Source organism: Salarias fasciatus, chromosome 19 (genome assembly GCF_902148845.1).
Source record: "Salarias fasciatus chromosome 19, fSalaFa1.1, whole genome shotgun sequence".
NCBI classification, from domain to species: domain Eukaryota; kingdom Metazoa; phylum Chordata; class Actinopteri; order Blenniiformes; family Blenniidae; genus Salarias; species Salarias fasciatus.
The window spans coordinates 22,573,405-22,599,301 of NC_043763.1; the positions used below are offsets into that span (position 1 = coordinate 22,573,405).

Sequence of the window (25,897 nt, forward strand, 5' to 3'; positions counted from 1 at the left end):
CTTTCTTTCTTTTTTTTTTAAACTGTAAAAGAATGTTTTTCACTCTTCTGTGACCAAAGCTTCCGGTTCTGACTCCAGACGACTAAATAAAACTCGTCACAATCGTCCACATTCAATAAAACTTTACAGACACTTTTCCTATAAACACACTGTGTCAGCACCTTACTGTAAAGCGGAGAGGAGACAGAGACAACCTCTGAAGAATTGCTTTTTGAATATTTTTTTTGTTTTACATTTGACGGTTAGACAGCTTGATTTTATTGATGTTTTTGATAGCTGACAGGTTGTTTCAATATTTTTCCACATTTTGAGCTTGAAGGTAAAAGCTCACTCTATAACATTGCTTCTTTTGTCCCAAATACTTAAACATACAGTAAACTTTTTCACATTCCATGTCAAAATCAAGACTGCTTTTCTAAGCTGGTTACATTCATCCTCATAAGCAATGCTGAACAACTTAAATTTTAAAAAATGCCATTTTTGTGACCAAATTGTTTGACAAAAGAATGAAGACCTTTTCAATTTTAATGTATTCAAAATCATTTTGAGGCATTTTAATTTAACCGAAGATTTTTTGAAAGGCTTCTCAGAACGGAAATATGAAATGTAAAAAGAAGACACGGAATGTCAATAAACGTCTTTAAAAAAAACACGTTATGAACAAAGCATTTTTATGTTTGGTACCTGAAAAATAGAGGAAACTTGATCACACAAAGTGTCTAAAATGTTCATAAAATTAAAATAAACACCTCCAAAATGTATCACTTTCAACTTGGTACTCAGTATTAAGGTTTTACGAAGGTTATTAGAATCATGCAGGTTTTACCATAACGGCATATGACATAAAATTACTGCACCTGTAAATTATACTGCGATCATTTCCCTATCGTGACGTGTTTGGATGTCTCTGACGTAGCTGTGAGCCGCTTCACACTGATTGGAGGAAAAAAAAGCAGCCTCTACAGGAAGTGATTCCATTCTCTCCGAAATTAAATTCTATCATCAACACTAGAAGACGGTACAACTTTGCGAGTTCGTTTTCTTTACTGGGAATTATTTTTTTTCTAAGATCAAAAGTTGCATCGTTTTATCCTCTCAACGTATGCGCATTCTCTTTTTGAACTGCTACCACCTGTAAGTGGGCTTTTACTGCGAAGGGTGGAGGTGAAGAGACTCTTGTACTTCCGGTCCTGAGCAGCGCTCTTGCACACTCGGACCGAGTTACATTGAAGATGAGCTCGATCGGGACCGGGGTGAGTGTTTCTGCCTTTCTTGGAGCCGCAGCGCGTTCCTTGTTTCTCATTCGCTTTAGTATTTCTGCTCCGCTCTTCTCTTTTCTTCTCTTTAATCTCAACTTGCTTTCATTCTGAAGGATCGCCGCGCTCCGCTAGCCGTTTAGCATGTTAGCTTGCTGAGTCACAGCGCGGCCTTCGATCAGAAAGCGAAACACTGAAACGAAAGTGGGACAAAAACGCAGTTTATTGATCAGTTTCATCCCTGTTTGTGGTATTGTTAAAACAAACTGGGTTAAAAGTAACGCCACGCTGAAGCGTCACTTGAGAGTTTATTGTTTTTTGTTAGAAAATCGTGATGTGGTGGTGTTAGCATTCTCAGCTAACAGCACGGTTCTGGCCAGACTTCATCCACAATAAATCTGATTTTTGTTCCTACTTGTTTTTCTTGACTTGTGCACCATGAAATGCTATTTAAAGACTACAGTCAAGTGAATCAAAGTGTCATGTTTCCATCAGCGTCTGTGTAAAACACCTTTTGAACTATGTAGGGCGTAAATATCAGCAGTTTCACCTGCAGAGCTGTCAGTTCGAACCGTTCATGTCATAGTTAATCAGATACGTAAAGAACTATAAGACTTCTGCTGGTTTTCTTTGTGTGAAGTTATTTGTATAAATGTCATTAATCTTTGTTCACGAAATACGTATAAAATTTATCAGAAAAAGCTCAAGCTGCTTGAGCTATTTAGGTTCAACACGATGGATAATAGTTGGGGAAGGTTCGAGTGGATTTCATTTGAAATAAAATAGATCTTGAAGTTTTAAAGACGATTCCAATGTATCAAAGTTACTATGAAAGTTTTCTTGAACTATTGTCTTAATGATCATTCATAATTCAATTGGATTCCATTTTTTTCTCAGTTTATTTGGGTGTAAGCTTAGAGATCTTCCTTTCATTCCCGATTCATACCTAATGAAGGACCCAGAGAGCCTTGTTTGAATGTGTTTGTATGACTGTCTGTCCTGTGTCCTGCAGTATGACCTGTCGGCCTCCACCTTCTCCCCGGATGGCCGGGTCTTCCAGGTGGAGTATGCCATGAAAGCCGTGGAGAACAGCAGGTCAGAGTTTCACTGACGTCTAACTGGAGAACAAGTAGAGAAGACCAGCTTCTTTAAACACTTTTTGTTTGTGTGTGTGTTTAGTACGGCCATTGGGATTCGCTGTAAGGACGGCATTGTGTTTGGAGTGGAGAAGCTGGTTCTGTCCAAGCTGTACGAAGAGGGGTCCAACAAACGCATCTTCAACATTGACAGACATGTTGGCATGGTAAAAATGCACGCACTCGTACACACAGGCGATGTGAACGTGTCTATTAAGTAAACATAAAAGCTGATGTATACAAGTGGATACAGACATGTATTCATGGACTCCTTTGTCAGCGTGGCGATTAGGGTTGGGCAGTTTCCAAATTTTAATACCGTCATACCGTCTCCACATTTTACCCCGGTATATGGTATTACTGTGACTAATTACAAAATTATAACTCAAGGCTCAGACAGCATCACCAAACTGTTGGCTTGTCCCTACACCATTCAGAAACTGAATACCAAACACTAATAATGAAACAATAACAACATAATGTGCACAATATTAACAACTTTTATTAGCAACAGCTTAAAAAGTGCAAATACAACAATTAAATTAACATAATCATCCAGAACAGTTTTTGCGCAGAATGCGCCGCGAACACATCAATTAAATTAAAATCACAACCTGAACAACTTTGAATAACAAAAAAGAGCAGCTTCTAAAAAGATGTAGATACAACAGTCAAACAATTAAATTAACCTGACCATCCAGAACAGCTTTTGCGCAGAATGCACCGCGCTCACATCAATTAAATTCAATCACCTTCGTATTGCACAATTTACAAGTTGCCTCGTCAGTATACCGCTCTCCCTTCTCGTTAGCTCGGAACCCGAAATATTGCCAGTCTGCTGCAGTCCTGTTGTTCTTTGGGACCAGGTCACTCAGTGCGTGACTCGCCATCTTTCTTCCGCTCTCTCTCTCTGTCTCTCTCTCTCTCACGCTGGCTGTCACGTGATGACGTCATGTTCATGAACTTCATCACAAGTCTCCAAAAGTAAACTACTGTGGAAGTAAAACTGAAAATTCAACCAGATATAAGTGCTGCTGCACAAAGAATCATTTTTAGGCATTGAATAAATTATATTTTATATTTAATCCCTATCTTCTATATACAGTAAGTGCATTGCATTTTTTTTTCAATGACGGTATTGAAACTGATAGTGTTGCTTTTGAAAGACACCCCCGGTATACTTTATTACCTTATTACCGCCCAACCCTAGTGGCGATATCTTGGATGAGGACATTCCCTTCTCCCGAGGAATGGAGGCCGTTTGGTTTGTTTGAAACGGCAGTTATGTATTAATGATCCAGAATATTTTCATACATTGTTATATACATACCCCACTTTTGGACCGTTTTATTGTCCGCCGAGCAGATTTAAGCTCCACAGTCCACCAAATGGATGGTGGTCTCTTTATGAATATTTTTTACCATCTTTGAACGGGTATGTCCAGGAGGATGACACACCAGCTCACAAAGATCACACCTGCTCTAACATGTTTCTTCTAACATGATGGTTCATTGAACTCTAAAGTTCTCCACAGTCAAAGGTTTCAGTCCAACTGAGCTCTTCTGTGATGCAGCAGATTCAGGATCTGCAGCAGCTGCGTGACGTTATACTGTCAGTATAAACTAAAACTTCAGTGTAGGTTACATTTTAAGACTTAAAAAAAAATCATAATGGATCAAAACTACATGTCTGTTGTCTGTTACAAATGAAACTACATAAAAATATGATGCAGATTTAGTGATTTATTTTAGTTGTGTAAAGACAAGACACTTCAGCACAAGAAGTCAGTGCACTGAATGACAAGAGGGTCTTCATCCAAGACGGCAGCCACAGTGGTTATATTTTCCGGTGTGAAAGAAGCTGCTGATTCAGAAGAATGTCTGAGTGTAATGATCAGAAACGGCTCCCTCTACTGCCTTCTATGGGAATGTCAGTTCACAAAAGTATTGGTGTAAGTCATTGCCAGTATATTAAAGATGGACAAAGCTTAAATAGCATCACTGTCACGTGACCATGTCAGGTGGCCAGAGGAGGTGCTGTGATAGGATGCTTTATGCAAAACTGTAAGTCATAAAAAGAAATTTATATGAAAATCAGAGTCTGGGCAAGCCAACACGGTTGTAGAAACTCGTGATAGACACAAGAACATGTTCTGAAACTGGGTGCTTCATATGTTTATCTGCACTCTGAAAATCGGCATTTTTGAATGGGTTCCAATAAGAGCAGGGCTCCTTTTGAAACCAACATCATCGCCCCCTGCTGGAATTTAATCTTTTCTGCACTTCCTCATTGGCTTTATTTTTTACCAGTGGAGGTTGATGCTTGATTTAAGTACAGGTATTACAGAGGACTGTGGCAGTGTTTTCAGCCTTTTGAGTCAGGGTACTTTTTTTTAATTGAAAGAATCACAAGTCACACCGTCGTCCAAAAATGTGACAAAAATGAAACTCTGTAGTCTATATTAGCAATAAAGTCATTCTTATCAAAGTGACTTGAAAATCAAATCAACACAATGATTTGTGAGTTCATATTTCTCACTCAGTGTGAGTCTCATTATTCTTGGTGGGCTTTCTTACCAAATTATCTTTTTTTCAAGTTTTCACACAGGGAAATAAAATTTAAAAACGTTGCTAATTTTACCTTTAATGCAGTTCTGTCCTTTCTTTTTTCCCTCTTCAGCATTCCCTTTACAAAGCATATTTTCCTGTATAAAGCTCTGTGGTGTCAGGAAAAATGAACAAAAGTCACTTCCAGCTGATATTGCCACTCAAGTGATGGCCAGTATCCGAGTTGTTGTAGCTATGCCGCTCTCCTCCGTGCTTCACTCACATGACTTTTGCATTTAGTGTACCTGTTGTTCTGCTGCTGTCGTGACAGCCATATACCACAAGGTGGCGCCTGGTAAATTGTAGTTCTGCTTCCTGTTTGAATTTTGAGTTTTCTGAGTTTTCGATCATTGTTCTTGTGAGGAAAATATATTCCTGTTCCTACTAACAATTACCATTTGTGCTTTTGCAGTTTGTAAGTTAAATATTGCTCGATTAAAAAATTAAATCATTTAAAAAAAACTAGAATATGGCACTCAGAGAGCGCAGACCTCCACCACAGCTCAAATCAGTCACCAACAACAATGAGAACACCATATATAATTAACATTTTATTTCTCCCCAACACAAACAATGTATGGGAGAAAGCTGTTTGTTGCATGTTCATATCTCAGTGTGTTGCCTCACAGTGACCCGACACTCCAAAATCCCCCTATTTTTGTCTGTTCTGGATCCTGGTATCCGGAATACTTCCATGATCTGGATCAGCAGCTGATATCTGTTAGTCATTGAAGAACTTACACTGCAATTGTTTGCTAAGCCCCCTTGACATTTATTGTTGAGTTATGCCCAACTATGTCAAAGACTGCCCTATCTCTCAATGATAAAGAATCCTTTAAAACATTCCTGGATCCAGACAGTGATCCGGATCATCACCAAAACTTAATGGATTCTAAGTTAGCCCAAGACCCACCTTTCCACAGAGTTTCATTGCAATCCGTCCATTACTTTTTCCGTAATGTTGCTAACAAACTAACCAAACCACCAACAAATCAACAAACCAACAAACCGAAGTGATTACATAGCCTCCTTGGCAGAGGTAACAAGAAGTTTTTAGATCAATCACAGTGGAATTAGAACATTTCAAACGGCACACCAGACGATCTCTCTCTCTCTCTCTCTCTCTAACTCTCTCTCTCTCTCTCTCCCCCTCCCTCTCCCTCTAGGCGGTGGCTGGTTTGCTGGCTGATGCTCGCTCACTTGCTGAAGTCGCTCGAGAAGAAGCATCGAACTTCAGGGTGAACTACGGACACGACATTCCTCTGAAGGTACGGTCGTGTCCGTCAGCCTTGGATCCATCCAAGTGGCTTCGTCGTGAGAGCAAGATGAGCCGATGAAGATGCTTTCATGAACATCTCTGAACCCATGACCTGCTCCACTGACTCTGGGAAAACCCATCTGTTTCTTTACTGTGTTTCTGCGCAGCACCTCTCCGACCGGGTGGCCATGTACGTGCACGCCTACACGCTATACAGCGCTGTCAGACCATTCGGCTGCAGGTGAGCATCACACCTCAAGGGTGTCACTTGTTAGTTGCTGTCTGACCAGACAAGTGTTTACCTCGACCATCAGCTCACCTCAGTCTGTCTCACTCAGTTTTATCCTCGGCTCGTACGACAAAGACGACGGTCCTCAGCTCTACATGGTCGACCCATCAGGCATCTCATACGTGAGTCAAACACACAGAAACACACACTTGCTAATGTCCAGGTGATACCCAGTGCTAATCCGCTTTGTGTGTGTGTGTGTGTGTTGGTTTCCAGGGTTATTGGGGCTGTGCGATTGGAAAAGCAAAACAAGCAGCCAAGACGGAGATCGAGAAGCTTCAGGTGAGTCCTCTTTGCCTTGAAATGAGAAAAGCTTCAGCGATAATTCTCATTGCTGCATGGTGACAGGTTCAGGTTGATGTTCAGTTGAACTTGGTGTAACAGCTGGGTAACACACAGTGGAACGGCGGTCTGTGAACCGCTGAAAGCTCAGAAACAGGAAGAGGAAATGAGTGAAGGTGACAGTTAGCCACAGGGTGACTTCAGCCGTCCTCCTTACATGTTCTCAGTTAATGATTTCCTGGATGAGAAATTGGGCAGAATGCTGAAATGACATATTTCTCTCTGAATGTCGACACGGTGCTTGTATCAAAGGTGTTGTGAGGTGTCGGTAAATCATCTGTTTCGTGTGTGGTGTGTAAGACGGCTCTCCTCAGCTGAAGCTCAGACAGGGCAGCAGCATGGCTGTGGCAGAGATCCTTGTACGAATATCTTCCATTTGTTTGATGAGAAATGATCTGTTTGTACACTGAAACGTCCCCTAGTAGTTGTCAGCAGGCTGTCCTGACACTGGAAACACTGGACTTCTAAAGACCTGCAGGCCACTTATTTCAAACACACACAGTCGCACCATCTCCCCGAATAACCTGTTTTCAATAAGTAGTATCATTGATTTATCTGAGCTGCATCAGTTGGAAGCTGGACTTCTTTCTAATGACCAGGAGAATCCACCTTATGTTTGACACCCTGGTCTATATGATGTATGAAGGTTTGTATTCCGATTGCAGTGTTTTAAATGCGGGAAGTGATCTGATCCCAGCCGATGGATGAGGCAGGGCCGATTATTTGGCATTTCGCTTTCTCTTCTCTGCCAAGCGACAGTCTGTCAGGTTCAACTTTCTCTTCACCTTTTGCGTTTCTGATGTGGTCGATGTGATGGAAAACACTCTTGCTGTGACGGAGCGGGCTTCTTCTGTCCCAGTCAGAGAGCAGACCGAACCGGGAAGGTCCACCTTCCAGCTGGTCTGCAGTGCCACTGGGAGGGGGCAAAGGTCACAGCCCCCCTGTCTCACAGGTGCTCTCCAGTCAGGGGCTTTGTTGGCTAAAACCCTGGTTTCTTGGGTGTTTTTGAAGCATTTGTTGAAGGAGCTGGTCGCTTTGTTCTGGGACGGTGGACTGGATCTCAAGTATCATCCCAGGACTGAAATTGCTTGGGTCTTACTCCAGAGTAATGACCCTGAATGAGAATATTGTTGTTTGTGTTGGATCTATCTGGCACGGTGATCCAACGAAGCTGTCAGTGTTCCATGGTGAGGAAGTTGGGCAGAAGTGGAGTTTCTAGTCCAGACGTCATTATAAAATCATTTCTGGAGCTTCGTCTCAGTTTTGGGTAAACAAAGGTTCATATTATGTCTTCAATCGTGTGATAGAATTACTTTGAAATGCACTAAATTGACCCACAAATGAGATTGTAATGGTCTGTCTGTTTCTCCCCCTCAGATGAAGGAGATGACGTGCAGGGAGCTGGTTAAAGAAGTGGCTAAAATGTGCGTGAGAGTCAACAGTTGAGTTGAAACTGAGCACGCTCAGATGGAGGACACTGAGGTTGTTGTTTTCTTTTCTCTTTCTTCCTTCTGCAGAATCTACATCGTCCACGACGAGGTGAAGGACAAAGCCTTCGAGCTGGAGCTCAGCTGGGTCGGAGAAGGTGGGAAACGACCGCTGCTCTGTGTTTAATGATCGGAGGTGAAAGTTGAAATTTGTTAGCGGTGTGTGAAGAGGTTTGAGGAATTTGTGGTCAGAGGTCAGCGCGGGGTTCACATGATGAGAGTCCCAAAGGTTTCGCTCATTGGACTGAGCTTCTGTGATGTCACTTCCTCTTGGCTGTCTGACGACCCCTGACCTCTGACCCAATCAGAATGGAGATCTCAAACAGCGCTGGGTTTAAACGGAACCTGCTGTCTGACATAGTTTATGGGACAAGCTCAGATTTCCGTGTTCTTGAGGTTTGAGGAGGACAAACTGTTGAGATCTGTCTGCTGAGTCAGGAAGCTGAAAGCCTTTAAGCTAACATGGTGTTCAGACTGGAGGGAAAGCTAACGTCTCCTGAGAAGAGGTCACATGTCAGTGCCGCAAGCTCCTCAGCCAGTTTTTATTCAACCGCAGTACAATAAAATCTTTGTCAACTGCCCAAGTACAAACACACTAGAAACATTCCCTGGTGCAAAAAATAAAAACCTGAAAGAGTAAACTGAAGCTGTCAAATGGAGACGGATCTTAAAAACACACTCTTCTCTCCTCTCTCCTTCAGTCACAAACGGCCGACACGAGTTGGTACCCAAAGACGTGAGGGAGGAGGCCGAGAAATACGCCAAGGTGAGTCGTGCTGTCGCCTGTGTGTCGTCTGTAGGCGGCGCCGCCTCGCTCACCCTGCTGTCTCCGTTTCAGGACTCTCTGGAGGAGGAAGACGACTCTGACGAAGACAACATGTGAGCTCCTCCTGCTGCTGCGCCTCCTTTTTATATTTTATAGATCACTCTTTATGTCCAATGTTTTCATTTGGTGTGGAAATAAAAATTGTTCAGGTTATCGTGCGTTTGATCCCATGTCTTTTTTGACACTCATTTTTCCAACTTTTCTCCCAATTATCCTCTCAATCCACATGGGGTCAGAGTGTTAGGAATGGGTACAAAAGAAGCTCAGAGATTTAGAATTTGTCAATCTTGTACAATCTGACAAATTCTCAATGAATCAAAGATGTCCATTTCAACTATTTTTAAAGTGCTCCAGGATGTTTTTTTTGTGGTGTAGTGAACAAATGACAAAAACATATTCCATAAAAAGTAGGTACGGGATTAAATAATGCAAATATTCTACAAACATGACTCCATTAAAAAAACACAAAAAAACAAATACAGCAGGATAAGCGCTGATGAAATAATGAACAGATTTCCTGTGTTGTTTAGTATGTTTCCAATTGCAGTTCCTGAAGTCATTTAGGATTCGTGCAGCTTTATGGGAATGTGATTTTTGTGGTGGACCAGGAAGTCAAAGGTGTGTTTTCAAATAAAACTGATGCACCAAGACCAAAATTCCAAAAAATACTCTACATTGCTGAAGTTTCACTACAAGACAAGTAAAGTATAAATTCAACAGCACAAATTAAATTTTAATCATACGTGATCACACCGTGTCAGCATTAGATTCTGGGTTTTTGATTTTATTGATCATTATACAAACATAATAACTGAAAGTTACACAACCGTAAATAGAAACATGGAATATATGTTGAGTTCAACTGCATAATTTTGTGTATCTACAACACTATATGTCGAAAGTAACGTCACTATTTGTAATTCGTGCCTTCTCACGAGAAACATCTATAATCTAATAGATTATTTTTAAGATAGAACATTTCAGAATCACCTCTACGGTCCCGGACTTTAGACGCGACATATATGGCTTGATCGTGTCTCTCTTCCGGTGACGTCGCGCGCGGTTGAGCCCGTCCCCTCGCTACAAACGGCGCCACAGAGCCTCGTCCCCGCGCTGAAATACGCCGTGGGTCCCGGTCCTTCTCCCGGTTAACTCGATCCATGTGCCACAGCCTTCAGCCCGGCTCTCTGCCTTCCCCGTCGTGCCGTTTCATACCGGAGGAGCCGGTTGTTGTTGTGGAGCGCGGCTCAGCTCAATCCCCCGAAACGTGACGCGCTTTCTTGAGCGTGACCCGTAGTACAAGACTCCGTAAAGAAAAGTATTCACTGAGCGTTCACCGTGGAATGTGTGAATATATGACCTCGCTGGGTGATTCTCAAGAGGGTTAATGGATGTACGGCGGTTTTACTTTGATTCGGCAGACATGTCATTTAACGCACAGCACGTGTATAAACATAAAATTAACTTTGAACCATGTGTACATGCTACTTCCGGTTGCGCACATTTGACATTTGTGGCACAGTAAAACAGCGGAAAAAAGAAATTCCCACGCAGTAACTTACAGGCTGTGTACAGTATCAGCTTCTGTCTGATTGAAAATCTGAATTGTTGGTCAATTTTCAAATTTTTTCCCCCCTCAGTTATGTCTGTGTCAGCCGAAACGAAGTGACCTTAAGCCTGACGGTTTTTGAATGAAGCTCCGTCCATTGCTTTACAGCACGTATTTGGGCGGGGTTTCCGCGTCGACAAGGAAGTCCTTTCAGCCAATTGTAACGTGTTGTTGCTGGTCGCAAAGCGCGTGTCACCAATGTCGTCTGTGAGCTTTACTACCCTCGCCACTGATTGGACCGACAGACAGTTGTTGCCGTCATTTCCCTCGTGGCGCCGTGTTCGTATCGGCCAATAGTGGCTCACGGTGACACGGGTCCTATCGAAATGGAGGAATCGCTCCACCAATCAGATTTCTCCGCTGCGACTGGCACTGTCACCGCAGCCAATCAGGTGAGGAGAAACACAGCTCTGGGCTCAACAGCTTGTTGTTCGTGTATCGCTTCGCAGGCCGAAGAGAGGGGAAGCAGCTGTGGCCGTAATGTGAGTATAAAACCTTCAAATTTGTCCCGGAGCGCGACTCCAACTTTCACCGGGTAACATGTTCGGCGAGCCGTGGACGGCGGGACGCCGGGCGGCTGTAAACGTGAGGCCGGGAGGTGTCTGTGGGTGGCGGCGTTGAATTGAATGGCAGGCGGCTTGTTTTTGCGGTTAAGAAATGTGAAGCTCCTGCGCCTTTGTGGAAGAGCCGCGTATTAAATAAATAAATCCGTCACGGCGCTCCCTGTGTCCGGTGTCACAGCTCCGTCCGGCCCGACAGGAGCTCTGCTCACCGTCTGGACCGAACCGCGGCTCTTCTGAACGCCGTCCGCCGCTGCTCCGCCGTTAACAGGGCAGTTTAAATCGCCCCGAACCAGCTAGTTGGATCGGTAGTTAGCCAACTAGCTAAATTTAGCTCCGGGAGCAGAAGTGGAGCCGCTCGGTTCGCACTGTCCTCCGGACCCTGTTCGGGCCGGGGACCGTCCGCGGAGCAGGTACTGCACCGCTGCCGGCGGCTGTCGGACTGGTTTTTGTTCGCGGAGCGGAGGTGGCGGAGTTAGCTGAGCTAGCTGACATGGCGAGCCGTGATGGCGACGTGACTCGGCGGAGCAGTGAGCGGAGCGGGAAGGAGCGCTCCTCCTCGACCGCTCCGCCTGACCCGCGGCTCGACACCTCGACTCGCCGGGCCCGTTGGAAACAACCATCCGGCACCCTTAGAACCCGAAGACGGCCGGGGAAGCTGGTGTTAGTGCCACATATTTACTGTGATCCGGGCCGGGAGGAGGAGGAGGAGGAGGCGGCGGCAGAGGAGGAGGAGGGAGGGGGCTGCACCGAAAGAATGCCTCAGCTAACACAAGTCAGCGGCTAGTGGGCTAGCTTAGCACGAATGTACCCGGGACAGTTCAACTGTCCGTGTCCTGTCTGTCCTCATGTCTGACCCCGAGTCTCCGCTGTCTGTGTCTTTCAGTGACCCCAAGTCCTTCGAGCTGGACTCCCTCAAATAGCCGGAGAGATGAAGGTGAGTTTGACCTGAGCGCCACACATGGTCCAGCTTGAGGATCTGAAGGTCCAGCTGGGCTCCAGATCCACACATGGTCCAGCATCAGGATCTGAAGGTCCAGCTGAGCTCCAGATCCACACATGGTCCAGCATCAGGATCTGAAGGTCCATCTGAGCTTCAACTCCACACATGGCCCAGCATCAGGATCTGAAGGTCCAGTTGAGCTTCAGATCCACATATGGTCCAGTTTTAGAGACGAAGGCCCAGCTAAGCTCCAGGTCACAGTGAATAGCTGCAGCAGAGTACATCATGTCCACATCCCTCAGACTCATTCCAGAACTTTCAGATCCTTGCCGTGACCTGTTCCCCAGCAAGAACACCATGTACATGGACCAACACCTACATCTGATTCAAGTTCAGAGCCTGGTCCAGTCTAAATCTAGCTCTTGATGCAGTACTAAATCGTCAACAGACCTGGATCAGCAATCTGGATCTGGTTGTGAGTCTGGCCCTGTACTAAATGTTCCAGAATTCAGAGCTGGCCTGATGTTTTTGTCCTGTGATCTGTCAGTTATCACTCACGTGAATTAAATCTCAGTAACCACGTAAAAACCTTACATGTTTCAATATGTTGACACACTGATGGCGTTTTTGATGTCAAGTTTAATTTATTGACAGTGAAACTTGTCTCAGGACCAGGAACTGATGGACCTGGTAAACCTGAGTGGGGATCAGATCGAGTCGTTTGGACCTTGCAAAGTTTCCACCTGGGAAAGTCCCATTTCCTAGTTGGAAGCGGTCAGATGAGTAAAGTAGATTACGTTGAGACAGTTATGTAATAACACATGTGTAATCCAGCACGTGTAAAATATGATGGTTATAAAGATAAAGACTTTGCTCCTACAGTGGAAACGCTCTATTGCACAGACTGCATGTTTTCACTTGTCCAGGGAGGAGGCATCTCAGTATATTTGAGTCAGGTCAACTGGACTTGGAAGACTCGATATTCAGTTGTCTTTAGTTCATGATGTTCCCCTGACAAGGCTGGTTAGCATTTCAGTCTGATCAGGGAAACATTGGTTGTGTTAGCGAAGTTTTACATTTCAGATGATTTGAACTCTCTGAGCTGGTGTGTTTTTATGTAGGAAGTCTCCACTCGTAGATGATACACTGTGGTCATAAAGTGTTGAAAATGGTCAGCAACAAGCCTGGGGTGGACCATGAAGCTTAAACCTGCTCAGTTGACACTGAGGAAAAGAAAATCTGTTCATTACAGTAGCAACTGAACCGTTGATAAAAGGCAGGATGACTCCGAACTTTTGTCTTGTTTTCACCAAATTCTACTGAACAAGAGACTCATCAGAGTCCTGTTTTGGTGGTTCTGTGTGAGATGTAGCCTCAGTTTCCTTAGCAGACAGCAGGGACACGCGGTGTGGTCTTCTGCTGCTGTAAAGCTCACAGATGCTCTTCTGTACACTGTGGTTGTATTAACTCCAATCTCTCTGTCTATCGTACATCAACAAGGCAGTTGGTCACATTGAAGGGCTCCTTGGGATGTTTTCCTTTACTCGCCATTCTCTAATATAATTGTGTGTGTGTGAGAGAGAAAGTGTCGGTAAGACCAACAGCCACGGTGGTTCAAAATCCTTTCAATCACCTTTCTTCATCGTTCTCATGCTCACTTTGAACGCCAGCACCTCATCCTCAACATACTCTGACCGATTCATGTTAATGAGTATTTGAACAGGTGTGTTGATATTTGTGTGCGTGTGTGTTGCAGGCAGCAGATGAGCCTGCCTACCTGACAGTGGGAACTGATGTCAGCGCCAAATACAGAGGAGCTTTCTGTGAGGCCAAAATCAAGACTGTCAAACGTATGGTGAAAGTCAAGGTGAGAGAGACACACACACTCACTCCCACCCCATATGTCCTGTGGGCGCCTTCGCTCTGTGTGCGCTCTGATTGGCTGTCTGCGAGGAGTGATGATGCTGAGAAAAGGTTTCGCTCATTGAGCTGACGATATCGTATGATGTCACATTTTCTCTTGGCTGTCTGACCAATCCGCTGAGACTCGCTGATCTAGCATAACACGCACTCATGCACGCACCAACTGGTGAAACCACTGAACATGTCTTTGGGGTTTGAGGTGACAGGAGAACACCTGCTGAGGGAGAACATGCAAACTCCACATGATAAGACACATGGATAAGACATGGAGTTAAGTCTTGAGTGTGTGTGTGTGTTCTGTGAATGAGTCCGTCACTTTGTCTGTGTGTGTGTGTGTGTGTCTGCCTGCAGGTGACCCTGAAAGGCGAGAGCACGTCTCAGGTGGTTCAGGATGACCAGGTTAAAGGAACTCTGAGGGTGAGACCTGTTGCCCCTCCCAGTTCACACCGTCGGCAGGCTGTTGTCTTCACGGTGTGTCTGTGTGCTTCAGGTGGGCTCCACTGTGGAGGTGAAGACCAACGAGGGTCTCTGCTGCGAGGCCGTTATCAGTAAGCTGACGGACGCCAGCCTGTACACTGTGGGTGAGTCACACACACTCCTCAAACCGCTCGGAGCACCAAACCTGAAACAAGGAGGGTTTTGAGAACTTTTAGGACCACGTTTTGAGACCACCGGTCTCAATGCGCTGTGATTGGTTGTGGGGGAGAGGAGTGATGATGCTGAGAAAAGGTTTCGCTCAGTGAGCTGATGATATCACATGATGTCACACTTTCTCTTGGCTGTCTGACCAATCCGCTGAGACCAGATGAACTGTGTGTGTGTGTTGTTTCTACGTGTGAGGTCCAGTTTGAGGTGAATACTTCCTGTTCCAGTGTCTGTAGAGGAGCTTCAGACAGTTTGGTGTGGTTTGGGATCCAATAGGTGCTCCAACTTCTTTTTGCTGACAGTGGAGTGACTGTTTTTCCACCCTTGGAGGGCTGACTGTCCACTTGGTGAAAAGCTGCTGTCTCGCTCTGCTGCGACAACAAACGGGCAAAAATCGGAAATAAATTCAACTTGACTGTTTTGTTTTACCTGCTTTTTTTTTTTTTTTTTTGGAGCTGTCAGAGTTCTCATGTTGCCGCTGTTGGTGAAATCAGAAAGAATAAATATGTCGAAATATGATTGTCATTTGGCACCAGGCAGCCACGGCAGTAGTTTGTGCATCTTGCAGGTGAATGTATTGTAAGAAACAGAGCTGTGTGTGTGTGTTTCAGTGTTTGACGATGGTGATGAGAAGACGCTCCGCCGGACGTCTCTTTGCCTGAAGGGAGAGAGGCACTTTGCAGAGAGCGAGGTGAGTGCTGTGCGACTGGATCTACTTTCCCCGGTGTATCCTTCCACCACCAACGCCTCTTCTCCCTGCAGACGCTTGATCAGCTGCCGCTCACCAACCCGGAGCATTTTGGTACGCCTGTTATCAAAAAGTCCAACCGAGGAGGCCGGCGCTCGTCTCAGGCTGTGTGAGTCCACACACCCCCGAATGTCGCTGTGTTGCAGCACCAGATCACCCTTCCACCAAGCGTCACACCATTCCAACCTTCCGCCACAGCATCAGCTTGTCACCACCAGTAGCTTTGATGATTTATTGCTTGATGCCTGTTTTTTTGGGGGGGGGAGGTCCTCAACTCAATGCTGCATCATTGATGTGTGTGTTTGGTTTTTGTGTGTGTTCAGGGCTGAAGAGGAGAACGAGTCTTCCTCCAGTGAGGACGAGGATGAGGACAGGAGGAGGCTGAACGATGAGCTGTTGGGAAAAGTTTGCAGCATTCAGAGTGGGGACGACTGCAGCTGCTGGTTTCTGGCTCTGGTAATCCACACACTCCTTTAAAACATGTCGCACATCCATCAAAACCAGCTGAGCCATAAGCGCATGATCTATTATCTTTATGTCGAGTTAACGTCATGATTACAAGTAAATTTTGCGTCACTGAGTAAAATTCAAACTTGTCCAAGTCAGTAACGTTAAATAAAACGGCTCTTTCACTTAACGTGTGACAAATGGCTCCACTGCTGCATGAAACCAGATTCTGTTATGAAATCCTGTTAAAATGTAGCTTTCTATTTGGAATGTAATACATTCTTTAACTTTGTATGTGATCTTAAACTGTCCGTAACCTGCTTCATCCTAAACAAATCTGAGACTGTAGACACTTATCTTCACAGCGGTGACAAAAAGTTGTACAAAATGAACACGTCATTGAGTTTTATGCTATATTATGCTAGTTGTATTCTCAAACTAATCAAATTTCAGAGATTTAAACAGATGAACACATAATTGTGATCTAAAATTAAGTAACTTGTTGACACAAAATGTATCTAATTCTAACTTTTCAAGATATATTTTTCTCTTTTTTTTTTCATCTGAGATAAAGTGTTTGTATGAAAGTCTTTTTTTTTTTTTTTTGGGTGGGGGGGTGGGGGGGCTACCAGAACATTTTTGAATAGAAATATCAATATGTTTTTTTATATATATTGAGTTATTCATGTTTTCCATTACAGTTGTAATATTGGATGAATCTGTGTAACGTTTTAATATCGGCTCCTCCTCCTCCTCCTCTTCCTCTTCCTCCTCCTCCTCCTCCTCGGCAGTGACATGACATGTGCTTGTTTTTCAGGTGGTGTCTCCGAGCTGTAACGATGAGCAGGTGGTGAGGAAGGACCAGTGTCTGCTTCGCTCCTTCTCGGACGGAAAGTTGTGAGTTACCTTTGTTACTGTCGGCTGATTGGTTTCCATGGTAACCACCACTGTATACCCGTGTGTGTACACATGTGCCGATTTTATTGTCGGAGCTTAAATTTGATGTCCGACCTGTTTCTGTAACAGTCTTTCTCACCTCCTTCTGCTATTCTCCTCGTTGTCCTTCACCTCTGTAGTTCCACTGTGGTGAGGAGACACATCCATGTGGTCAACTCTGTCAGCATCACCAGGTCCGAGTTCTCCAACAGGAGAGGTGAGGGACTGCATCTCCCACAATGCACGCGGGCACATTCTTCATTTTATATTCTCGGAATAATTTTTTCAGTTCTTCCTTCATCCCGTCCTCCTTCTGCTCTTTATGCAGGTTTTGAAGCAGCCCAGGACTTTCTGAGGAGCAGGGAAGTTCCAGATGTTTGGAAGATGGACATGAGTCAGATCCTAGACTCCTCCTCCAGCGAGGAGGATGACGACCAAGACGAGAAGGAGAAGGAGAGTGAGGACGAGGAGGAGGAGGAAGATGATGATGAAGAGGAAAAGAAGAAGAAGAAGAAACGCATCAAAGAGGAAGTGAGATGAAAACACTTCTACCACACAACTGTACACTCCACCTGCTCCTCTGTTTTCCTTTTCCTTTTGCCCTTTCCTCATTTTCCTCCTCTCGTCTCTCGTCCGTCTGTGCAGCCGGAGGAGGAGCTGGACCCGGAGGAGAGGGATCACTTCCTGCAGCAGCTCTACAAGTTCATGGAAGATCGAGGTGAGACTGTCGGCTGGAGTCGCCGTTTCTTCTCTGCTTCACACGTCTACAGAAAGGCTGTAAATTCATTCAATGGGTGTGACTGTTTGCTCCTTTCAGGGACTCCCATCAACAAGCCTCCAGTCCTGGGCTACAAAGACCTGAACCTCTTCAAGCTCTTCAGACTGGTTTATCAGCAGGGGGGCTGTCGCAAGGTACAAACTGTGATAACACGCGTTATACCATGGCTGACTGCCTGGCGCCATGTTATAAAACGCTGTGACTACTCAGCATCACGTCTTCTAACGGACCGATGTGTGCTGATTGGCTCTCAGCAGCTGACTGTGTGTGTTTGTGTGTGTGTGTGGTTTAGATCGAGTCTGGTACCATTTGGAAGCAGATCTACATGGATCTGGGGATCCCCATCCTCAACTCGGCTGCTTCCTACAATGTGAAGACGGCTTACAAGAAGTAAGAGCGTGACCTCTCACACATTTGGTTAGGAGATTCCTGGTGAGCGCCTCTGACCTTTGACCCCGCCTCTGCAGGTATCTGTACGGCTTCGAGGAGTACTGCCGCTCCGCCTCCATCACCTTCCGGACCATCCACCACAACAACCCCCGCCCACCCGCCGCACCGGCCAGTCAGAGGGCAGCAGGGCCGGAGCTCAGAGAAGCCGCTTCGCTGCCGGTGAAGACGGAGCCGGTGGAGGTGAAGGGCGAGGAGGCGGAGTCCGACAGCGAGAGCGAGAAGGAGGAGGTGAAGGAGAGACACTCCTCCGGCAGGGTGAGGGGCTGCGTCTGCGAGAGACCCGGCGGCGGAGGAATGACGTCGCCCTGACTCCGCCCATCTGTGTGTTTCAGGGGAGGAGGAGGTGCGTGGGGGGGCGGATGAAGATGGAGAGAAGGGGAGGAGCAGGAGAGAACAGCGAGGAGCAGCAGAGGGAAGGGAGGCGGCGCAGCAACAGGAGGACAGACGACTCCGAGAGAGGCTCCGAGGACGAGGAGGATGACGATGATGACGACGACGATGAAGAGGAAGAGGAGGAGGAAGATGAAGAAGAGTCACAGAGGAGGAGAGAAGAAAGGTGAGACTGGAAAATTTAAGTAAATAATAAAGGTCTCAAATTCAATCAAAAATTGAAACGAATAGTTCTTATTAACAAATACTTTAAATATCTTTAACTCTTGGGAACACATCTTTCAGTTTCATCTGATAAAAAAGCTACAGAAATTTAAAGAAATAAAATAGGAAGTCTCAATAAGTTATTGAGATCTTTATCTCCAATATACCAAAAATACCTTCTGTCGACCCAACACTAACTGTTTGTGCTGAAGGTTTTGTGCAGAATTCAGACTGAGTCTGGGCTAAGCCTGTGTTCTTGTTGTTAATTGGCTTTTGATTTCAATGTTTCGGTCAGCGACTCTCTTTCCTCTCACTCTGCTAGAAACACACAAATTTTCAAGTTTATTTCTCAAGAACTTTGTATATAAGCACCCTCAAATGACATCAACACTGGTGGCTGATTAAAAACAAGAGCAGGTGGGAAAAAATAGAGATGTGGCCTGATTCATTCAGCATGCTTGTTGAAATATTGCATCTTTGGAGTTTAGAGGTTTCTGTCCTGCACTCTGGGTGTTTGCAGTCCAAGCGCTCACGTTGTCGTCTGCTGCTCTGCAGTGGGATGAGAAGAGGCTTGCTGGTGTCCATTGTGATGAGTGTACCTGTAAGTTATGGGATAATCGAATTTTTGTTTGTGTCAGGGCTGAGGACGACGAGGACGGGGACTCGGTGACGGGGACGAAGGTGCGGGTGAAGTACGGCAGAGGGAAAACCCAGAAGATCTACGAAGCCCACATCAAGAAGACAGACATGGACAACGGGGAGCAGTTCTACCTGGTTCATTACTACGGCTGGAACGTCAGGTAGGGGGTCAGAGGTCCCAGGTCGCCCACCTGCTGCTCTCCCAGCTCACCGTGTGTCCGTGCGCCATAGGTACGACGAGTGGGTGAAGGCTGACCGCATCATCTGGCCCGGGAAGAAAGCGACGAAGGAGAGAGCCAGGAAGAAGCTGAAGGTGAGGGAGGGGGGAGGATGGGGGGAGGGGGCGGGTGAATCTGAACACCTCGCCGTGACGTGACTGACCTGCGTCTCCTCACGACAGAACAAAGAGGAGTCAGAGGAGGAGAAGCCAGCGCCGCTGCCGCAGTTGAAGCCGACCGCAGCGAAGCGGGGCCGTCCTCAGATCAGGGCCACGCCGGCCAACTCCGCCAACCGCAGCGTCTCCAAGACCCCGGGCAGCGAGGGCCGGTCCAACGGCGGGAGGAGGACGGACACGCCGTCCAACATGGCCAACGGAGACAGTAAGACACACTGAGCATGCTCAGAGCTTGCAATGAAATCTCACACACATGAAAGACCAGTGCACTAAAAACATGGCGAGTACACAGACAATATGTGTGACGTCGACTCTAAAACTTCCAACTCCAGGAGAATCTGGACTGGGACTGATGGCACTCTGGAGGAAAACATTGTTCTGATGGTTCATCGACTGAGCATAAGCTTCAGCAGTGTACAGAAAAGTTGGGGGGGCGAGTAATGCCGATGGCGCTCACTCGTAGCGGACCATCCAGCTCAATCATTGAGCGCAACTGTTAATTAGCCGAAAACGCGGACTATTTTTTTTTTTTTTCTTTTTTTTTTCCTGTCCGTTGTCCGGGCGCTGCAGAATTCAGCGTGGGCGGGGCGCCCAGACTGAAAAGGTCTGGCGGAAACCCTGCGCTGCTGCAGACAGGTTTGTCCTGAACATAGCAGCTCTTAAGGTTTTTTGTGCCGAGTTGTGGAAATGAAAATACAGAGGAGGAAATATCCTTTTTTTATAAATATCTGGAAATGTAATGTAATCATGGTGTCGTCTGCGCTGATCCCTGGATTCTCTCTGAGTGGCTGCACACACTCTGCTTTCTGCTCCTCACTTCTGGAGGACAGTCATGAGCGTTTTAGTGGACAATTTTAGCCACTTTATTTCTCCACTTGGAACCAAATCAAATCAAACTTTATTTGTAGAGCACTTTTTCATATTTATAAAAACAGCGCAAAGTGCTGAACAGTAAAAACAGTCATAAAAACAAAAGAATAAAACCAGGAAGTAAAGCAATAAAGTAACCTCACACGAGGCTGCCACTTTGAGAATTAAAACATAGTGTGAAGTCAGACAGAAACAGGAAGTGTGTCTCCTCCTTACAGACGCTCCTGGGAGACGGACCAGGAGGACGTCGGGGATGTACGACTCGGACCGAGCGTCTAACGGTGAGATCAGCTCCTCTTCCAGTGTTTCTTTCGAATCCGTTGCTCTGCTGGCCGATCTCTAACAGCCTCCCTCATCCTGCAGAGGATTCGGGGAACTCCTCGGACGACAGCGGGTCAGAGGACCCGCCTGACAAAAAGTCGTCGCTGTGGAGTGGAAGAGGCGAAGCCCCGCCCAGCCAGGCTGAAGAGGAGGAGCCGGAGGAAGAAGAGGAGGAGCCAGAGGACGAGGAAGATGCCAGGAGCGAGGTCGCCAATGTCCCAGTGCACGGTGACACCAGCTCCGTTTCCATGGCAATGATGGCTCAGTTGCCCGCTGCTGCTGTGGTGCCGTGTCCCAGCATGCCTCAGGAAAAAGCCGACAAGGTCGTGAGCCAATCAGAGGAGCACGCGGAGCAGGGGGCGGAGCCTGCAGGAGACGCTGCAGTGCTGCCGACACACTTGGACAATAAGACGTCGCCTGCTGGGAAGACAGCCCCAGTCCACGACTCTGAGAAGACGTCTCCGGGACGAGAAGCTTTCCTCGACACTCGGCCCAGCAGGACGCCGCCTCCGCCGCCGCTGCTGCCCGACAGCCTCACCAAAACTCCCGAGAGGCCGTCGCCTGCCCCCGAGGACGAGGAGCGCTCCACTGCTGTGTCGTCGCCGAGGATCAAAGGTCGCAGGGCCATCGTCAGGGAAACGGGCTGCGAGACTCCCCCCAGAATCCCTCTGGTCACTCCCGCCGCGTCCAGCCCCGCCCACACGGCGCCGCTACCGTCTCCTCCCCGCAGCGGATTAAAGAGGCAGGACGAGCCCATGGTGGTCCTCCACTGTCTCCCCACGCAGCGCCTCCCCCCCGAATCCCCCGCCGCCTCCGACACAGACTCCGCCTCCGAGGAGGAGGATGGCGAGGAGGAAGCGGAGCAGGAGAGGAGCGTCACTGCGGTCAAACGAAAGGCTGCTGAGCAGAGAGGACCCGGGAAGAAGCTCCGCCCCAGCAGGAGGCCGGAGGAGGCCGCCTCCCCCAAAACCCTCGCCTCCCCCCTGAGAAGAAGCGAGGGCGCCACAAAGGTGGAGGAGTGGCCCCGCCCCGAGCAGGAGGAAGTAGCACAGGAGTGCCTGATGGCCATGAAGGAGCAAGAAGCCCAAATACCTCCTCCCACCTCCACAGAGCCTCCCACTGAGGAGGCGGAGCCACAGATGGGCGCCGAAGCGCTGGTCTGCCATGAAGTTGACTTGGATGACCCGGACGAGAAGGAGAAGCCCACTCCCGCACCAGAGCACCTCCTCCTCCTGATGAGGGAGCAGCCGCCGGCCCCGCCCCCTCTGCCCCACCTCCTGCACAGCACCACGGCCTCTCCTCACCTCCCACAGGCCCTGGTTCGGCCCTTCTTCTCTTCCACCACTCTGAGCCCCGCCCCCTATCCAGAGGAGCTCCGCCCCTCCAAGGAGGAGGAAGGGCGGGGTGCGATGAGGGCGGAGCCAGAGGGCGACTCCAGCCCGGGTGGTGACGGCAGCGCCTCGTCATCCTCCACCTCTCTGTTGTCTCTGCAGGACAAGGAGCGAGGTAACACACACACACACACACACACTCATCCCTCGTCCTGATTCGTCCAGTGGTTGTTTGAGTGACCTCTAACCTCCACCCCTCAGGTCACAAGCGTGTGACAGACTCCACCTGCAGCCCGACCGCCAAGAAACAGAAACGCAGCCAGAAGCGACCGAGCACGCCGGGGAAGGCGGAGAAGAACGGGGCAGGTGAGAACGCGCCGATGGCGTCACAGTTGATGGGAGGAGCTATGATGACGTGAAAGCAGCACGGTCAGACTCAAATCATCGTCAAACCGTGGGGCAGAAGCCGTTTGCTGGTCGTTTTAGCTCTTTTTCTACGGAGCTGCTTGTTGTCACTGAAGACGACGTTCTCGCCGACAGACACGAAGCCCCCTGTAAACCCCCTTTCCTCCCTCTCCCCCTCCCGCAGGTCACAGCAGTGACAGCGAGGACCAGTCCCGTCTGTCCTCCCTGAAGCCTCAGAAGTCTCCTCGATGTCCGGCCCTGTCGTCTCCGTCTCACAGTAAAGAGAAGAGCGGCTTCATGTCGCCGCAACGCACCTACAAGTGGACCTTTCAGCTCGGTAAGAATCACCTCATTACAGTCAGAGCACGGCAACAGACAATAAACCTGAGCTTCAGAATTCACGTTTAAAATCTTTTCCTCAAAGTTTTGAAACTATTCTTTCACTTTATATCTGTTTTATCTGCACACTTCACCAACAGTCTGTTTCAAAACAGTAGGCAGTTACTTGAAGGAACACTGATCAGCATCTTAAATAAAAAAAATAATTTCCACTCTGCTTCCTGCCTCCTCTTCCTCCTCCTCAGATGAGCTGGACAACATGTCGAGCTCAGAGAGGATCTCCTTCCTGCAGGACAAACTGCAGGAGATCAGGAAGTACTACCTGAGCCTCAAGTCAGAAGTGGCGTCGATCGACCGCCGCAGAAAGAGACTGAAGAAGAAGGAAAGAGAAGGTGAGGCGATACTGACAGGTTCTGATTAGTTTCTAGTTACTGCAGATTAAAAGTAATGACCATTTCTCAAGGTTACTTTAATATCCTTTGTGAATTATACGATTGTATTATTGTAGCATTAAGATCAATTCTCATTTGGAAAGATGCATGAAAAAGCTGTTAGTTACCTACAACCTGTAACCGAACTTTGGAGCGTTTGTGCCACTTGGGCGCCATGTTTCCTGCTTGCTGGAATCAATAAGAGAATCATTTGCAAAATTGGGAAGTGATTCCACAGAATGAACACAATGTTTTTGATTCCCATCATAAATGCAGACAGCTCTTAGAAAGGGACGCTGACCTTTATTTAAACACAAACCAACCACAGCTGCTGTGGCTACTGGCATGTTTCGCTTTCCTGTTTAAACGTTTGAGTTATTTCAGGATGAGTCGGGCTCCTAAGGAACTGCAGTGGAGGCAGTAAAGATCCCTGTGAAACTCTGCTGATCACAAACACTCAACTTTGTCTTTCATGATGAAGACATTTTAGGATCGTTTTCTGCATCATGATTGAACCTCCTTTGTGAAATGTGAAGATTTTTTTGTTGTCATGGTAACAAATCACTGGTTCAAACTGATTCTAGAAGCCAGGTTTACACTTGCACGATTCTGTGGCACGCATTGCCACGAATCGAGTCGCAAACGGTCGCAAACCACTCGTAAAGTGGTGTGACGTGCGCGTAAACCCGTCGGGACTGCGTGCCATGTCGGGACGAGAATTTTGAAATGTTCAAAATTTTGGTCACGACAAAATATCGCGAACCGGCCGTGAACTATGCGCCAACTGTCCGTGAATTCCTTGTGAACGCGTCGGGACAATGCGGGAGAATGCGTGCCAGTCGTGGCCACCGGCGAGTACCCGGAAAAGGGCCCCATGCGGTGGATTTTCGACCCACTGTCGTTGCAGCATCAAGTGTAGCGCCTTGAATTTGTCATTGAAACTGACTGATGTCAGCCGTCTGTCGGGGCCCCCTTCAGCTCGGGGCCCCAGGCAGCGCCTTTTCTGCTGCTCTTCAACACAGAGCAGCTGCAGGTGCAGGATCTTCTCTTCTCCGCACTGCTGGAGTCTCTGGCATTCAGCATGTTGTCTGTTCCACAGCAAATCCAAAAATGACCCGGGGTTGGGGAAGCCCCCTTTTTTACTCGTATATGACGCGCGTAATTGCGTGCGCAACCACGTCGTGCTGGTGCGGGAAGCTCGTAAACTATGCGCAAACTATGCGTGAATTTGCCGTGAAAGCGACGTGTCAGTTCGCGACACTGACGGGCACATTCGTGAACTGTCCGTGAACTGTGCGCCAACTGTCCGTGAACTGGTCATGAACTGTGCGTGAACTAGTCGTGAACAGTGCGGGAGCCTGCCGGTTCGTGTTTCCAGATTGGCACGCCTTGCCACGACAACATCGTGGCAAAAAGTCATGCAAGTGTAAACCTGGCTTAATTCACTTGAAGAACTCACTGAAATTCCAGTTGTTTGATTGTGACTGTGTCTGCGCCCCTCAGTGTCCAACACCACAGCGTCCACCTCCTCGGGGTCCTCAGACACGGCCATGAGTCCGTCCTCGGCGTCGCCCACTCAAAACAACGTGGCAGTGGAGTGCAGGTGATGACACGCCCACCCAGACCCCGCCCAATGGCCCAGCCCCACCCCCTCCCAACAGCACAGACTCCGCCCACTCCAACTGACGCAGTGGCTAATGGGAAATACTCCAGACAAGGAGAGGGGAGGGGCTGAGCTTAGCCCCACCCCCTCACAAATGGACTGACTGTTGGAGGAAAAAAGCGCCTTCTGTTCTAAGCTCCGCCCCCTCTGCCCCCCCTCCAGAGTGACGTCAGCATTTTTTGTTTTCCTCCCACTGACTTCTTAAAAAGAAAAATGGACTGACTGTAGGAACGTTTTGCGACTTCCTGCTGTGACTGTTTTTGGTCTTTCTTTTTTTATATACCGAATCAGAGTTTTTATTTTGGTAAAAACAGACGATAAAAGTTAAAAAAAAAAAAAAAAAAAAAAATGGTGGTCACAGCAGGAAACGAAAGTGGCGTCAAATTTATCAAGACTTTTTTATCGTACGGAAGATCGGAACTGAAGACAAGAGTCAAGGCTTTTAGTTTCACTTCATTCGTAGAAATTCTCATGTTGAATTAATTTAAACGATTTCAGCCTTCACTTTAATGAAAGTAAAACTTTTACATTTCATTTAACGCACTTATTTTTCAAAATGACATGAAACTTTAAATTACTTTCACAGACTTTTTGTTTGAAACTGAAATCAATCTTAAAACATGAACTGTTTATTTTTACCTCTTTAAATTGAAGTGAAATCTAAAAGCCTC

The 25,897-nt window shown here is 47.1% G+C and overlaps 2 protein-coding genes and 2 non-coding genes across 5 annotated transcripts; all 4 read left to right on the forward strand.

Annotated features, from left to right (window-relative positions):
* Positions 1–1,098: 1,098 nt before the first annotated feature.
* On the forward strand, positions 1,099–9,358 carry psma3 (proteasome 20S subunit alpha 3). Its single transcript, XM_030116538.1, has 11 exons — positions 1,099–1,253; positions 2,269–2,351; positions 2,436–2,559; positions 6,165–6,266; positions 6,424–6,497; positions 6,595–6,667; positions 6,762–6,827; positions 8,265–8,311; positions 8,405–8,472; positions 9,076–9,140; positions 9,213–9,358. The coding sequence occupies exons 1-11, from the start codon at positions 1,233–1,235 to the stop codon at positions 9,255–9,257; spliced, it is 768 nt and encodes a 255-aa protein (XP_029972398.1). The 5' UTR covers positions 1,099–1,232; the 3' UTR covers positions 9,258–9,358.
* On the forward strand, positions 8,581–8,660 carry LOC115407356 (small nucleolar RNA SNORD53/SNORD92). Its single transcript, XR_003933627.1, has one exon. It is a non-coding gene; the product is annotated as a small nucleolar RNA SNORD53/SNORD92 (small nucleolar RNA).
* A 1,621-nt stretch (positions 9,359–10,979) lies between the features above and the next one.
* On the forward strand, positions 10,980–25,595 carry arid4a (AT-rich interactive domain 4A). 2 transcript variants are annotated; one of them, XM_030116534.1, is made up of 25 exons: positions 10,980–11,201; positions 12,256–12,306; positions 14,069–14,179; positions 14,587–14,652; positions 14,726–14,816; positions 15,492–15,571; positions 15,643–15,737; positions 15,952–16,084; positions 16,893–16,972; positions 17,152–17,228; positions 17,340–17,542; positions 17,657–17,729; positions 17,829–17,923; positions 18,082–18,179; positions 18,257–18,494; positions 18,572–18,795; positions 19,472–19,633; positions 19,704–19,785; positions 19,873–20,071; positions 20,955–21,017; positions 21,100–22,563; positions 22,650–22,754; positions 22,978–23,130; positions 23,378–23,524; positions 25,067–25,595. In XM_030116534.1, the coding sequence occupies exons 2-25, from the start codon at positions 12,301–12,303 to the stop codon at positions 25,168–25,170; spliced, it is 4,149 nt and encodes a 1,382-aa protein (XP_029972394.1). In that variant the 5' UTR covers positions 10,980–11,201; positions 12,256–12,300; the 3' UTR covers positions 25,171–25,595. The 2 variants fall into 2 exon arrangements, with proteins under 2 accessions (XP_029972394.1, XP_029972393.1); XM_030116533.1 differs by lacking the exon at positions 10,980–11,201 and adding an exon at positions 11,208–11,291.
* Positions 14,263–14,348, forward strand: LOC115407355 (small nucleolar RNA SNORD53/SNORD92). Its single transcript, XR_003933626.1, has one exon. It is a non-coding gene; the product is annotated as a small nucleolar RNA SNORD53/SNORD92 (small nucleolar RNA).
* Positions 25,596–25,897: the final 302 nt, after the last annotated feature.